At 44.5% G+C, this 15,373-nt stretch overlaps 1 protein-coding gene across 1 annotated transcript in view; it reads left to right on the top strand.

The window, feature by feature from the left end:
• LOC117428201 (tyrosine-protein kinase CSK) overlaps positions 1-14,486 on the top strand; it is a 98,886-nt gene extending 84,400 nt beyond the window's left edge. The window contains exons 6-13 of the mRNA XM_034901491.2: positions 138-231; positions 6,573-6,638; positions 7,110-7,209; positions 9,101-9,191; positions 10,540-10,613; positions 11,101-11,296; positions 11,805-11,891; positions 13,500-14,486. Of these exons, the coding sequence (XP_034757382.1) occupies positions 138-231; positions 6,573-6,638; positions 7,110-7,209; positions 9,101-9,191; positions 10,540-10,613; positions 11,101-11,296; positions 11,805-11,891; positions 13,500-13,682 (891 nt within the window). The 3' untranslated portion in view covers positions 13,683-14,486. The remainder of the gene's footprint in view (positions 1-137; positions 232-6,572; positions 6,639-7,109; positions 7,210-9,100; positions 9,192-10,539; positions 10,614-11,100; positions 11,297-11,804; positions 11,892-13,499) is intronic.
• Positions 14,487-15,373: the final 887 nt, after the last annotated feature.

Genomic DNA, 15,373 nt, shown 5'->3' with positions numbered 1-15,373 from the left:
TGATTTTTTAAAAAATGATTTCTGTGTTAATTATTTGATGTGGTACAAGTACAGACACTTGGCTTTGTAATTGTGTTGGGCTTCCAGATGAAGTAGGTAATAATAAAGCATTCCCCGCTGTTTGTCTTTGTCTCCAGCATTACACCACAGATGCAGACGGACTATGTACTAAACTGATCAAACCCAAACTCATGGAAGGGACGGTGGCTGCTCAAGACGAATTCTCCAGAAGTAAGTCCTTGTTGTAGAAACACCTCTGCTTCCAGTGTCTGCAGTCAGCGGCCATCTGGACTGTTCAGTCTGAAGAAAAACTTGCAACCAAACACATGCCTTACTGTGGCTGTGCTGCCCATACTCCTACAATCTTTTACAACTTGGACATTTTGACATTTCTTTTTGTAGGGGCTCTCAAGATACTGTAATACTCTAGTATGTGATTGGGGTTCTTCATTGGAACCCCTTGAAGCTTGTTAATAATACAGCAGGTATGACACGTTCAGTCTAGAGTCGTTTCTGACCAGCTGAGCTGACAACACATCGTGATTGAGTGGGGCGGAGACACTGCTGTGCAGAATCACCAATAGGAAAGTGTCAGGTATGATTGACACACGTTTTCAATTGCTGTGATTTTACTCAGCTTGGATGTCTCCACTCCGACTGCATTTGGTCAGCTGCTGGTCACAAGCAAAGAATAGATGAAAATAATTGCATTAAGTAGCAAAGCCCCTGCAACAATGAACCGGTTGTGTGATTTTTCAATAAAGAACCCGAATCTGCTCAAAATTTAAATAGGTTGCTCTAAAAGGACCAGTGTGGACCAGTGATATTCCTTTGACATCCGGCTATGCATCCCATCTGACTGGGGAGAACTTCATGACATCCGTTTCAGTCAGAAACATGTGATTGGGTGTTTGATCGCTTCATCGTTGTTTCCACTTCAATGAGAAACGTGATTGGGTGTTTGCTTCATCGTTTCCACTTCAGTCAGAAACGTGATTGGGTGTTTTGATCGCTTCATCGTTTCAACTTCTATCAGAAACGTGATTGCGTGTTTGATTGCTTCATCTTTGTTTCTACTTCAGTTAGAAACGTGATTGCGTGTTTGATTGCTTCATCGTTGTTTCCACTTCAATCAGAAACATGATTGGGTGTTTGATGAACTCACTAGCCTGTCGTTCTTGTTGTCTTCCTCTCCAAGGTGTACACAGCTTCCCAGGGGATTAACTGGTTTATAAATATGCACGACCAGCCCTAGTGCTTTATTTACCACTTCCCAGATGACACCGATTTGAAAACATTGTGGAAGCAACTGTTGAATAAAACAACTTTTCAAAGCAATGCTGATTCTTCACTTCACAGGGTGGAATTTCTTATTTTAGATAAAATACTATTCTCAAAGTATAACTGTCGCTTGAAAAAATGTGCATTAAAAGATTTCTGAAAAATAGTCAACTGTGCAATGTTTGAAAACCGATCGTGAAGTGCTCTGTTTGTGGGTGTTGTCCCTCATTTCTGTTAATTCATTAATAATTACAATTGATTTTGGTCAGAAGGCAAGGGATTAAAACTACATGCTGAGCTGCACAGCAGCCCACACTGTCAGCAGTCAGCAGCCCTGCCTACAGTATGTAACACATGGTAGAGACATGAATATTCATATTGAGGGGCTCCCATGTACCTCTCTGAGCAGACATTCTCCTGATGAATCAAAAACAACGGCGTAACACTGATTTCTGATCAAGGGCACATGAATACAAATGTCAAAACAATCCTGACTGTGAAAGATAATGCGGGGCAGGCATTGACTACGTTGCTGCTCGTTGCTAAGAGCCGCAGAGACGCAGCGGAGAGCAGGCTTTTTTTCACCACGCTGCAGGCGAGGTTACGTCACTAGTAAAAGCCTTTCAGAATGTCAGAAAGGCATTTTACAACTGGAAAAACACCTCAGCTACAAAGCTTGGCAATGAACAAAATGACACCAAAGATGTGAGTAAGTCAGTTCCCTAATGACTTCTACGAATCAGGTGCTGTGATGTTCTGCAATGCTATCTACATTCAATTGACTGGACCTGAAAAGATACCTGCAAAGATCATTTTAAAGTCCCATATCCATCTAAAGAATCGCATCGTATATAAAGCGAATCAGCGAGGCTCCCAAGCACTACAAACCCACGATCACAGACAGTGTGGAATCTGCACGCAGCAGACAGGAATTTGTTGTTGATTGTGTTGCGGTGTGTGCCGAGGCAGATATCTCACTGGAAAGTGTAACAGTGTACTTAGTAATTGCAGGATGTTTAGTGAACATTGTTGGTATCTTTTCTGTCAAAGCATAATTTCTGCCATTGCAATCCAATTCTGAATAAGGATTTTGCACATAATTGTTAGGCTACTTAATTTGTATCACTGTATCAAACCATTTTGATTTAAAATAACGGAAACACAGAATATACATTTTTTAAAAGGGAAAAAAACGAAATCAGAAAAAAAAATTGGAAAATACCAAAAAATCTAACTGATTTCACAGGGCCCTAGGTAAGTAATGTATTTTGTTGCGAACACATTTTGAATCATTCCATGCATGTCTGGTTGAAACTTGATAAGGACATTCTTTATCAAGTTTAAGTGCATCCATCTCCGCCCATCTGTATGTACGTGCATGCAGAATACATGTTCATCTGCGTCTTATGTATGTAGGACAAGTGTACTCAAGGTAACTCACTGCAACAATAGGAGGAACACATGTATTAATTCATGTTAAACCCAGCTCTGACTTGTCGACTGGCTTTGGAACCAGCCTGTATGTTCTTTCAGTTTTCATTCTGTAAAAACTTAATGAAGCAGGTGCTATGATTTTAGTGCAGTGAGTTTCAACACTGAAAATAACCTGATCCTGTTTAAAAATACCCCAGTAACAACATCTGTGGTATCATTTTCTGTGTGATGCGGAAAGCAGTGCAGCGTGCAGGATATCCTGTTTGTAGCAGACCATGTTTATTAACACAGCTAAAGAGGGTTATCTTTGCACATGACTGGAGCGCCACAAGAATTCCGTCATTCTAACCTGTTCTGCACTTAAATTAGTTTTCTAGGTCCCAAATTTGCAGTTTTGAAAGAAAAACATATAGTAAACATATATTTTCATTTTAAACATTGATATCTGGTACTACACTTGGTTAAAGAAATCTCTGTTTGCAAACTGTGCTTTCACTTCGTGTTGGTCATTTCACCTGGAGGATGAAATTGTCCCCACCCCTTCAATGACTTCATTATTGTCATTAACCAGCCAGCTGCTCACCCTAATGACTGACATGCTTTCAGCCAGTAACATGCAAAGATCCAGAAGACACTGCTGAGGTGGAATGACCCAAGAAGTGTGAGAGAGATCTGGAGAGAGGCATAGAAACTAATAACTGTCTTTAACCTTGTGGAGTTTCCTGGATGTACTGTCAGTGAGTCCTTATCCCTCGACAGGGGCATTGTGGAGTCTTCTGGATGTACTGTCCGCATGTCCTTATCCCTCGACAGGGGTATCGTGGAGTCTCCTGGATGTACTGTCTGCATGTCCTTATCCCTCAACAGGGGTATTGTGGAGTCTCCTGGATGTACTGTCCGCATGTCCTTATTCCTCGACGGGTATTGTGGAGTCTCCTGGATGTACTGTCTGCATGTCCTTATCCCTCGACAGGGGTATTGTGGAGTCTCCTGGATTTACTGTCAGCGTGTCCTTATCCCTCGACAGGGGTATTGTGGAGTCTTCTGGGTGTACTGTCAGTGTGTCCTTGACCCTCGACAGGGGTATTGTGGAGTCTCCTGGATGTACTGTCTGCGTGTCCTTGTCCCTCGACGGGTATTGTGGAGTCTCCTGGATGTACTGTCAGCGTGTCCTTGTCCCTCGACGGGTATTGTGGAGTCTCCTGGATGTACTGTCAGTGTGTCCTTGTCCCTCGACAGGGGTATTGTGGAGTCTCCTGGATGTATTGTCAGCGTGTCCTTATCCCTCGACAGGGGTATTGTGGAGTCTCCTGGATGTACTGTCAGCGTGTCCTTGTCCCTCGACGGGTATTGTGGAGTCTCCTGGATGTACTGTCAGTGTGTCCTTGTCCCTCGACAGGGGTATTGTGGAGTCTCCTGGATGTATTGTCAGCGTGTCCTTATCCCTCGACAGGGGTATTGTGGAGTCTCCTGGATGTATTGTCAGCGTGTCCTTATCCCTCGACAGGGGTATTGTGGAGTCTCCTGGATGTACTGTCAGCGTGTCCTTATCCCTCGACAGGGGTATTGTGGAGTCTCCTGGATGTATTGTCAGCGTGTCCTTATCCCTCGACAGGGGTATTGTGGAGTCTCCTGGATGTATTGTCAGCGTGTCCTTATCCCTCGACAGGGGTATTGTGGAGTCTCCTGGATGTACTGTCAGCGTGTCCTTATCCCTCGACAGGGGTATTGTGGAGTCTCCTGGATGTACTGTCAGTGTGTCCTTATCCCTCGACAGGATGGATATTTTGCAAGTGCTGTGTATTGAATTGGTGACCGCACCTTGAATTGTTCACAGTTGTAATATGGGATAGCATGCTGCAGCTCCCATGCTCAGCGAAGTCCTGATCTGACAGCATGTAACACACACAGCTCTTATGATTACATGTTACCATTTATTTTTCAGTAAAAACAAGTTTAAATTGCAGTGAGTTTGTTCTTTTATTTACGATATTAAATACACCACAGGAAACACATTGTCATGTATTGCAGATATTTTCAGCAGCACAATCCTGAGCGCTACATTTAGTTTTACTGCAATCAAGTAAGCTGCAGTACATTTCGTTTTTAATTCCCTAAATGTGTTTTTTTTTTCTCAGCAACACACTTCCTAATTACAGTCCTAAGTATTTCTGTGCGGTCTGCAGATGATAAAAGTGTGTTTGTGTGCTGAAAGATAATGTTGGTTTGACTGCTGAAAGATAATGTTGGTTTATTGGAGTTTACAAAGGAAACTTTTCAGCTTGATATGGTAACCTTTTCACTTCCTTTTTTGTTTACTTATTTATTTTTTTGCTGCATTACAGCCCTTTGTTCAAATGATTCTTTATTTTAAGTTTCCAGGGCATTGTGTTAATGGCACGTGTGCAGCACACAAGCCTAAGTGTTTTTATTTTAGGTTTTCGCTGCTCTTCTAAATTTCTTGATTGCAACTGTTCATTTTAAGCTACATTTTTACACAGCAGGACTCACATGTTTGGTAACCATCCCGACTGTTGCATGAAGCTGGGGTTTGTGTATTCTGGTGGTGTTAACGCAGCACCTCTGCAATTACAGGCATTTGTATTTGAACAAATTGTTACTGTCCTTCTCGCACTTCAGTTTATTAAAACGTGATATGCTGTTTTTTTTTTTTTGTTTGTTTTTTTTTGTTTTATAGAGAACTGCGTCATAACTCGTTCATAACTATTGGCACATGCTTTTAAAGGGAGGCAGCACGTTTGTGTTACAGGCGCCAATGGCATCTAACCCTGAAAAAACTGTTGCCAAAACCATTTTTTTGTTACACTTGCGACCGTTTTAGCCACAGTCTGGAGCCCTGCATGGTCTACTTTTTCATAATGGCGATGACTCTGATTCTATATCTACAGTGTGGCTAGGCTCCTGCATGGTCTGTGTTTTCAGATGCTGCTGACTCTGATTCTATATCTACAGTGTGGCTAGGCTCCTGCATGGTCTGTGTTTTCAGATGCTGCTGACTCTGATTCTATATCTACAGTGTGGCTAGGCTCCTGCATGGTCTGTGTTTTCAGATGCTGATGACTCTGATTCTATATCTACAGTGTGGCTAGGCTCCTGCATGGTCTGTGTTTTCAGATGCTGATGACTCTGATTCTATATCTACAGTGTGGCTAGGCTCCTGCATGGTCTGTGTTTTCAGATGCTGATGACTCTGATTCTATATCTACAGTGTGGCTAGGCTCCTGCATGGTCTGTGTTTTCAGATGCTGATGACTCTGATTCTATATCTACAGTGTGGCTAGGCTCCTGCATGGTCTGTGTTTTCAGATGCTGATGACTCTCTGATTCTATATCTACAGTGTGGCTAGGCTCCTGCATGGTCTGTGTTTTCAGATGCTGATGACTCTGATTCTATATCTACAGTGTGGCTAGGCTCCTGCATGGTCTGTGTTTTCAGATGCTGATGACTCTGATTCTATATCTACAGTGTGGCTAGGCTCCTGCATGGTCTGTGTTTTCAGATGCTGATGACTCTCTGATTCTATATCTACAGTGTGGCTAGGCTCCTGCATGGTCTGTGTTTTCAGATGCTGCTGACTCTGATTCTATATCTACAGTGTGGCTAGGCTCCTGCATGGTCTGCTTTTTCATGATGCGGATGGCTCTAATTTTTTACAGTGTGGTTAGGATATTTGTATTACCGACATACCTTCACATTTATTTAGCATTTGTACTCGTGATTGTGTCTCATATGTACCCCACACTTGTGCCATACAAACAGTGGTGTCTGTGCGTCCTGGTACTGTGTTGATGCTGAGCCGCGGCTCTGATCCACACTCTCGCTGTCTCCCTTTCAGGTGGCTGGGCTCTCGTTAGAAAGGATCTCAAGCTGTTGCAGCCCATAGGGAAAGGGGAGTTCGGAGGTGGGTACCCTGCTGTACACAAACTTGTGTGTGTGTATGTGTGTTTACATGGGGACTTAACCAGTGCTAAAGATCTGCATGTCTGTTTATAGAGGGCAGCTCCAGTGTTTATACAGTAGGGGGGGTGCAGTGTGAGGTTATTTATTCAATATGTATACTTTGTCATAAACAATAATATCAATGTTATTATTTATGACAAGAAATGTTTGGTTGCAAAAATTCCCAATATGTTAAAAGTTAAAGTTTGGGAAATGAAACGGAATCCAACATCCCTATTGAAGTAGTTTTTAGTTTTATTAGCCCTTGAGTGTGTTCTGTAGCAACTCTGTAAACACTACGCTTGATGGCCTGCCTTCTTTCAGTAAGGCACAGAAGCTTAAGATGGAACATGTAAAAAGGCACGAATTCTATTTCAGTGTGAAACAGAACTTGAATATAGGATGTGGTTGAGTGTGTTTTCTCTCGATTCAGATGTGATGCTGGGAGACTACAGAGGGAATAAGGTGGCTGTGAAGTGCATCAAACACGATGCCACCGCCCAGGCCTTCATCGCTGAGGCCTCCGTCATGACGTGAGTCCTGCTGGGAATAGTTTGTCATTGCATTTATTACGTTTCTTTTAGTATTTCAATATATATTACTAGTAACAAATGACTTTTGAAATTGAATAAATATCCATAACTACAGTATACAATATGCAATAATATAAACAAAACGTTCATTATAGAGAATCATAAAGAAGCAATCAGTTATCGTGTCCTTCATATCAAATTCTCTTTTCCATGTCTGCTTGATCCATACTTGCACTCATACCTCCCGGAGCCTCTATCAGGTCTCTGCTTTAATAACATCAAGGCTCTTCCGAACCAGTTGGATTACCCAGTATGTGGAATAATGAGGGTTTACACAGTGCTCTGACCAGCGCTAATCTCTACTAATTACAGCTGTGTGTGTGTGCGCACGCGTTTTATTCTAATCATATCATCCCCAATCTCTGTGTGTGTGCATAGACGCATGTCACTCAGCATTCTTGACAGCAAGTATTGAGAGACGTGGATTCTGAGGATATGTGAAGGAAAACGTTGGCCAGTCCTTATGAATGCCACGTTTACATTGTTACATGTGTTTACTGTGGGGCAGGTGATCTCGTTTGTTCTGTTTCTAGTAGTTTGTGTTTACAGAACAGATGATATATGATACAAATATACTTATTATGTTTTAAATTGAGATACAAACCTGTAGGCTTTAGAGACAAATCTGAATTGCATTTCTATTATCTGGTAAAGAGCAATAATATAACGGGAGTCTTTGTGTGTTACTGCTACCCATCCCTCAGCTCTAACCACTAAGCCACACTGCCTTCAACATCCCCAGAATACCTCCTGAGTACGGGTGCATAGTGTATCAATGAATGCTGAGAATAGATTGGATCTAATTGAGGTATGTATCGTTTGTATTGTGATACAAGACTAAAAGCATAGCATATCTCCTATAGTTCTCCAAATTGTTCTTGAATAAGAACATAAGAACATAAGAAAGTTTACAAACGAGAGGAGGCCATTCAGCCCATCTTGCTTGTTTGGTTGTTAGTAGCTTATTGATCCCAGAATCTCATCAAGCAGCTTCTTGAAGGATCCCAGGGTGTCTGCTTCAACAACATTACTGGGGAGTTGGTTCCAGACCCTCACAATTCTCTGTGTAAAAAAGTGCCTCCTATTTTCTGTTCTGAATGCCCCTTTATCTAATCTCCATTTATGACCCCTGGTCCTTTTTTCTTTTTTCAAGTCAAAGAAGTCCCCCGGGTTGACATTGTCTATACCTTTTAGGATTTTGAATGTTTGAATCAGATCGCCGCGTAGTCTTCTTTGTTCAAGACTGAATAGATTCAATTCTTTTAGCCTGTCTGCATACGACATGCCTTTTAAACCCGGGATAATTCTGGTTGCTCTTCTTTGCACTCTTTCTAGAGCAGCAATATCCTTTTTGTAACGAGGTGACCAGAACTGAACACAATATTCTAGGTGAGGTCTTACTAATGCAGAATAAGTGTTTTATAGTTGGTATGCATACATCCTCTCCCAAACTCAGGTGTTTTTTGCCTTAACAGAATAGTCTATTATTAAAGCATCATTCAATCTTATGCACCATACAAGCAGCCCGTCAGGACCGTCACATGTATTATGAGACCTATTGTATCACGTGATACAGCAGTGCATTGTTACACCCCTGCGCTGTGGTGTCCTGGGAGCAGTGTGTTTGAAAGCTGTGGGGTAGGGATATCATGCCAGTGCTGTCCTGGGAGCAGTGTGTTTGAAAGCTGTGGCGATGGCAGAGGCTGCTTGTGTGTCTCTCTACTGACTGTGTCTCTCTACTGACTGTGTCTCTCTACTGACTGTGTCTCTACTGACTGTGTCTCTCTACTGACTGTGTCTCTCTACTGACTGTGCTCCCTCTGACTTCTAGGCAACTCCGACACAATAACCTGGTGCAGCTCCTGGGGGTCATAGTGGAGGAGAAGGGCGGTCTCTTCATAGTTACAGAGTACATGGCCAAGGTAAGGAAGGAGGTCTCTTCATAGTTACAGTGCATGGCCGAGGTAAGGAAGGAGGTCTCTTCATAGTTACAGTGCATGGCCGAGGTAAGGAAGGAGGTCTCTTCATAGTTACAGTGCATGGCCGAGGTAAGGAAGGAGGTTTCTTCATAGTTACAGTGCATGGCCGAGGTAAGGAAGGAGGTCTCTTCATAGTTACAGTGCATGGCTGAGGTAAGGAAGGAGGTCTCTTCATAGTTACAGTGCATGGCTGAGGTAAGGAAGGGCAGAACTGAATGTGTACATGTTCCAGAAGACAGTACTGTAGCTGTTCTAACTCAATAGGTATTGCACTGTAATCTATTGCTTTTTCCAGTACTCCCTTCAGGCAGGTGCGCTGGGTGTAGAGAAGTGCATTCTTCACACCCAGAGTGTATAAAGTCTTTTTGAAATTCCTCTATTTAGATCAAAGTTTACATTGATCTTAAAATATTTGATGTTTTGCGGTCCCTAGTTGAAGTGCTGCCGCTGGGCGCGCAGGATGAGTCACACAGCTTGAGCGGCTCCAGTTTGCATCCAGGCTGTGCAAAGAGGCTGAACTTTGCTGGGGACCCTGATGGGGGCGTTACATTGGCTCTGAAGCTCCCGGGGTGGGGATGGGAAACCAGGGATTGCTTCTCCTCATCGCGCAACAGCGAACCCTACTGACCAGACACAGAGCACATTGCACATGGATAAGAGGCAGGGCTGGTCTCTCTGCTCCGGGATCGGTAGCTTGCCCACCTCTGCTCTGGCTTGCTCGGCGTAAAAGCGATTCTGGCTTCAGGCTTGTGAGATCGGAGGACGCTCACGCGCTCAGAATGTCTGTGCTGTGTGGGGACTCGCTGCGCTGAGGAGAAAAAACATAATTGGACATTCCAAATTGGGGGGAAAATCAATAAAAATAATAATTGGTCAATCTAAATCTAAAAAAGATATAAAATAGTTGGTGTTTTGTGAATGCCCCATGGGTGGTGAAGCCTATACTCTCCCCCAGGTTAACCTGATCTTGTCACTGGGGTCTCTTATAAACTTTCCCCTGGTTATTGTGATCTTGTCACTGGGGCCTCTCTGTGAATGTGCTGCTTTTTCTCAATGTCATCTTGTCACTGGGGCCTCTCTGAATGTGCTTCTGGTTCTCAATGTGTTCTTGTCACTGGGTCCTCTCTGTGAATGTGCTGCTGGTTATCAATGTGATCTTGTCACTGGGGCTTCTCTGTGAATGTGCTGCTGGTTCTCAATGTGATCTTGTCACTGGAGCCTCTCTGTGAATGTGCTGCGGGTTCACAGTCGTTCACTTTGTGTCCCTCGTCTCAATGCTATTCCCCTGCAGGGCAGTCTGGTGGATTACCTGCGGTCTAGAGGGAGGTCTGTGCTGGGTGCAGACTGTCTGCTCAAGTTCTCACTGTGAGTATCGCAACTTCCTCTAAACAGGGGCTGCCATCTTAAGGTGTCCAGTCTTCAGATATTGAACAAGTTTTTGCTCCCATTGAAAAATAGCAGCTCTATACAGCAGGTGCTGCTTATAAGAACTGATCAGATACAAAAATACCGCAGGGGTGTGTGTACAGTGTAACCCTTTTAATATCACTTCAGAGGGGCTCGAACGATGACAACAATCCAATAAAACAGAAATGAAGCACTGGTACTATTGGAATGTAATATCGGTACCGCTTACTGTGTGAAAGTTCACATACACCAGTGTGTGCTAATTATTGCATTCATTACATCACTGCTAATTCTAAAAATGCATTTTCATTTAGTACTGAATTTAGTACTAAACTGTACAGCTTTATTGTGTTTTTATTTCTCTAAGTGACCTTAAGGGTGGGGGCTGTTTTAGAGTAATACTGGCTGGTAGGAACAGGTGTATAACATTCTCCCTGTCCCCCAGCGACGTGTGCGAGGCCATGGAGTACCTGGAGGCCAACAACTTCGTCCACAGAGACCTGGCGGCACGCAATGTCCTTGTCTCTGAGGACAACATCGCCAAAGTGAGCGACTTCGGACTGACCAAAGAGGCCTCTTCCACCCAGGACATGGGCAAGCTGCCCATCAAGTGGACATCCCCGGAGGCACTGCGGGAAAAGGTGACGAGGACTGGGAGGCAGCGTGGTCTAGTGGTTAGAGCTGAGGGACTGGGAGGCAGCGTGGTCTAGTGGTTAGAGCTGAGGGACTGGGAGGCAGCGTGGGCAAGTGGTTAGAGCTGAGGGACTGGGAGGCTGCGAGGGCAAGTGGTTAGTTTTGAGGGACTGGGAGGCTGTGTGGTCTAGTGGTTAGAGCTGAGGGACTGGGAGGCTGTGTGGTCTAGTGGTAAGAGCTGAGGGACTGGGAGGCAGTGTGGACTAGTGGTTAGAGCTGAGGGACTGGGAGGCAGTGTGGACTAGTGGTTAGAGCTGAGAGACTGGGAGGCAGTGTGGTCTAGTGGTTAGAGCTGAGGGACTGGGAGGCTGTGTGGTCTAGTGGTTAGAGCTGAGGGACTGGGAGGCAGTGTGGTCTACTGGTTAGAGCTGAGGGACTGGGCAGTAAACAAACACCGCAAGGTTACCCCTCTCTCCCTCCCCATAACTGAACTGTCTTCCCCTGTTTGTATTGTAGAAATTCTCCACAAAGTCTGACGTGTGGAGCTATGGAATTCTCCTGTGGGAGATCTACTCCTTCGGCCGAGTGCCTTACCCCAGGATTGTGAGTATCTGTGCCATGCCCACAACTCTCCAATGCAATGGCAAAGAAAAAAAAAAGAAAGGAAGATTGTTACCTGCACAAAACCTGGCCCTCCTGGCACCTGGGTTATTGCTTTTTACCGTACAATAATTGTATTCCTTTCACACAATTTGCCATTGAACTTCAAATTATTGTCAGTGCCACTTAACTTTTTTTCCCCTTTTTAGTACAAGCAAGAGAGTTTTAAGGGTAGTGTTTCACTGTGGCCAGCAGAGGGAGCTCATGCTGTATGAAAAATATCCTGTATGATTTTTGTACATTGTACTGCAATAATTTAGTACTGCTTCCAGTTGTGGGAATTCAGCAATCCATCCCACAAGTGCAGTGGTACCCCCAAAACGTTATCCATTCCTTAGCAATGCAGAGTGCCCAAGTGGGATATTTACCCTCAAAAATATTTTTGCAATGGTAATTGCCAACACTTGAAATACCTTCAATTGGTAATATTTAGGGTGGCCCAGCACTTGCTCATTTAAAAAAAAAAAAGATGTATTAGAAGTTACCTAATAAAGTAAGTAGTGCAATTCACAGCACTTGAGCAAAGGGGAGAGAAACAGATTGGTGTCCCTCCAATAGCTTCACAGAGAGAGAGCAAAGGGAAACAATGGACGATCCACCGCTACTTTTTTTCTTGCTGTAACTCATTAAAACAAAATCTCTGAAAACTACAAGAAATGTCCACAGGAAGTAAAATGCTCTTTGTTTAACAGAAGTTGTTCCTAAGTAAGTTCAAGTTGTTGTGCCCCTATAAGCTTGCATCTCAACAGTAAGAGCTGATCACACCCCGCTCAGCTGTGATGTGCATCTCAACAGTAAGAGCTGATCACACCCCACTCAGCCGTGATGTGCATCTCAACAGTAAGAGCTGATCATACCCTGCTCAGCCGTGATGTGCATCTCAACAGTAAGAGCTGATCATACCCTGCTCAGCCGTGATGTGCATCTCAACAGTAAGAGCTGATCATACCCTGCTCAGCCGTGATGTGCATCTCAACAGTAAGAGCTGCTCAGCAGTAAGAGCTGATCACAGCCCCGCTCAGCAGTAAGAGCTGATCACAGCCCCGCTCAGCAGTAAGAGCTGATCACAGCCCCGCTCAGCAGTAAGAGCTGATCACATCCCCGCTCAGCAGTAAGAGCTGATCACATCCCCGCTCAGCAGTAAGAGCTGATCACAGCCCCGCTCAGCAGTAAGAGCTGATCACATCCCCGCTCAGCAGTAAGAGCTGATCACAGCCCCGCTCAGCAGTAAGAGCTGATCACAGCCCCGCTCAGCAGTAAGAGCTGATCACAGCCCCGCTCAGCAGTAAGAGCTGATCACACCCCGCCCAGCTGTGATGTGCATCTCAGCAGTAAGAGCTGATCACAGCCACGTTCAGCAGTAAGAGCTGATCACAGCCCCGCTCAACAGTAAGAGCTGATCACAGCCCCGCTCAGCAGTAAGAGCTGATCACAGCCCCGCTCAGCAGTAAGAGCTGATCACAGCCCCGCTCAGCAGTAAGAGCTGATCACAGCCCCGCTCAGCAGTAAGAGCTGATCACAGCCCCGCTCACCTGTGTTCTACCCCTACAGGCCCTCAAGGACGTGGTCCCGCGGGTGGAGAAGGGCTACAAGATGGACGCTCCAGATGGCTGCCCCCCCGTGGTGTACGACATCATGAAGCAGTGCTGGATCCTGGACCCGCTGGTCCGGCCCAGCTTTCGAGTCCTGAGGGAGAAGATGCAGCACATCCAGGCCAAGGAGCTGTACCTGTGAGGCGGGAGCCCAGAACAAGAGGGGGGGGGGGGGGGGCTACCTTTACGAGACTCTGTGCTCAAACCTAGAGGAGGAGAAATCCAAGCAGACTCTGGATCGCTTCATTGATGAAGCCTCCTGAACTCTATATCCCAGTCTCTCTTGTAGGGGAGGGAGGGGCTGGCACCTTTTCTTCCACGTTCAGTACGAATATGTGTTGCTTAAATGAATTCTACTGTGTATGATGAGCCCCACCCCCTCTCCTTGTGTTAGTGTAAAATCTCCAGTTCCAGCATGCTTCATCCCTCCTGCTGCCAAAGTCCTTGTGGTCGATACGCTGTGTGCGAAGTGCCTCCAGACCGCAGACACCACTGCGGTATTGCATTGCTGTCTGATTGACACGCCCCTTTTTATTTCATGTATGGATTATTTTTTATTTTTTTTATGATTATAATTATTGCTGTTATTGTTGTTGTGTTTTTGGCTTGTTTCTCTGCCCTCCCTTCTTCGACACAGACTTACTGAGTTGTCCACTTATCAAAGAAAAATGTGCATCAGCCAGTCCTTTTACTACGCTTAAAATAAAAATAATAAATAAATAAAATGTGGGGAAAAAAGTTTCATTAAGAATATTGGGTTTCTTAAAAAAAAAAAAAATACATAAATAAAAGGACCAAAACACAGAGAGTCTGTGTTCACATGTTAAGCTGGGATGGTTTGCATGCTGTGTGGGAGGCCTGGGTTCACTGTCTGTGTTAATCTTGTTTGTTTTTATGCTGCGATTGAATATAAATAAACCATTCCATCTGACCAGTTTGAAAACGAGCCAGTCGCCATTGTGTTTAGTGTTTCTATTCAATTGAGAAGCGTGCAGTGTCTACTTACTGCATTCAGCCACAGTGTTCAAAAACCAGAGCGCGCTGTGCTCACTGTCCAGTTTGTTTGCATACCCTCACTGGAGTTCCAGCTGCACACACAAGCTTCCTTCCTCTGTGGTAGAGGCTTGCCACCAAGCAGACTGCTGTTACCTGCAGCCGAAGGAAGTTCTGGGGGTTATCTACAGTCCCAAGCTCTGGGAAGCAGAACTAAATAATTTAAAACCAATGGTGCAGTAGGAGTGATAACCTAACCTTTAAAAGTATTGTGTCTATTATTCACATTAGCAACGTTATGACTTGGTTCTGTCTCTTCAAATAGCTCCTGTAGTTGCACTGTAATTCCAGCAGGTGGTGGCGTGTCTCTGTTGGCCGCACCATGCCGACAGGACACTGCCTCGCCACAAAGCAGCTGCTGTTTCAATACGGATGTTGTACATGCAGTGCTTCATGTCTCCCGGATCACACTGTGTCTCTCTTAATTTTGATAGAAAGATTCAAACTGCACATTGATAAAAGGACTCGTTGGCTTCATTCACTTTAGGTGATAGGAGCACTCATGACAGCACAGAACACACTGGGTTTTACCAGTGAAAGTGAAAATCTAACCTGACAGTACAGAACCCAGTGGGCTTGACCAGTGAAAGTGAAAATCACTTTATAAGCCATACATTTCAAACCCCTAACCCTAGCCCTATTTCTGACCCCTAACCATAATCCTAGCCCTAATTCTAATGCCTGTCTGTCTGTGGCACTCTACATATTGAACACTGCCTTGGTTATTTCTTCACTAAACTTTTAGCCCATAGCTGTTTCAGTTTGCATTCGGCTATAATC

This window comes from Acipenser ruthenus, chromosome 21 (assembly GCF_902713425.1).
Source record: "Acipenser ruthenus chromosome 21, fAciRut3.2 maternal haplotype, whole genome shotgun sequence".
Classification (NCBI taxonomy): domain Eukaryota; kingdom Metazoa; phylum Chordata; class Actinopteri; order Acipenseriformes; family Acipenseridae; genus Acipenser; species Acipenser ruthenus.
This window is presented reverse-complemented; position numbering and strand designations above follow the sequence as displayed.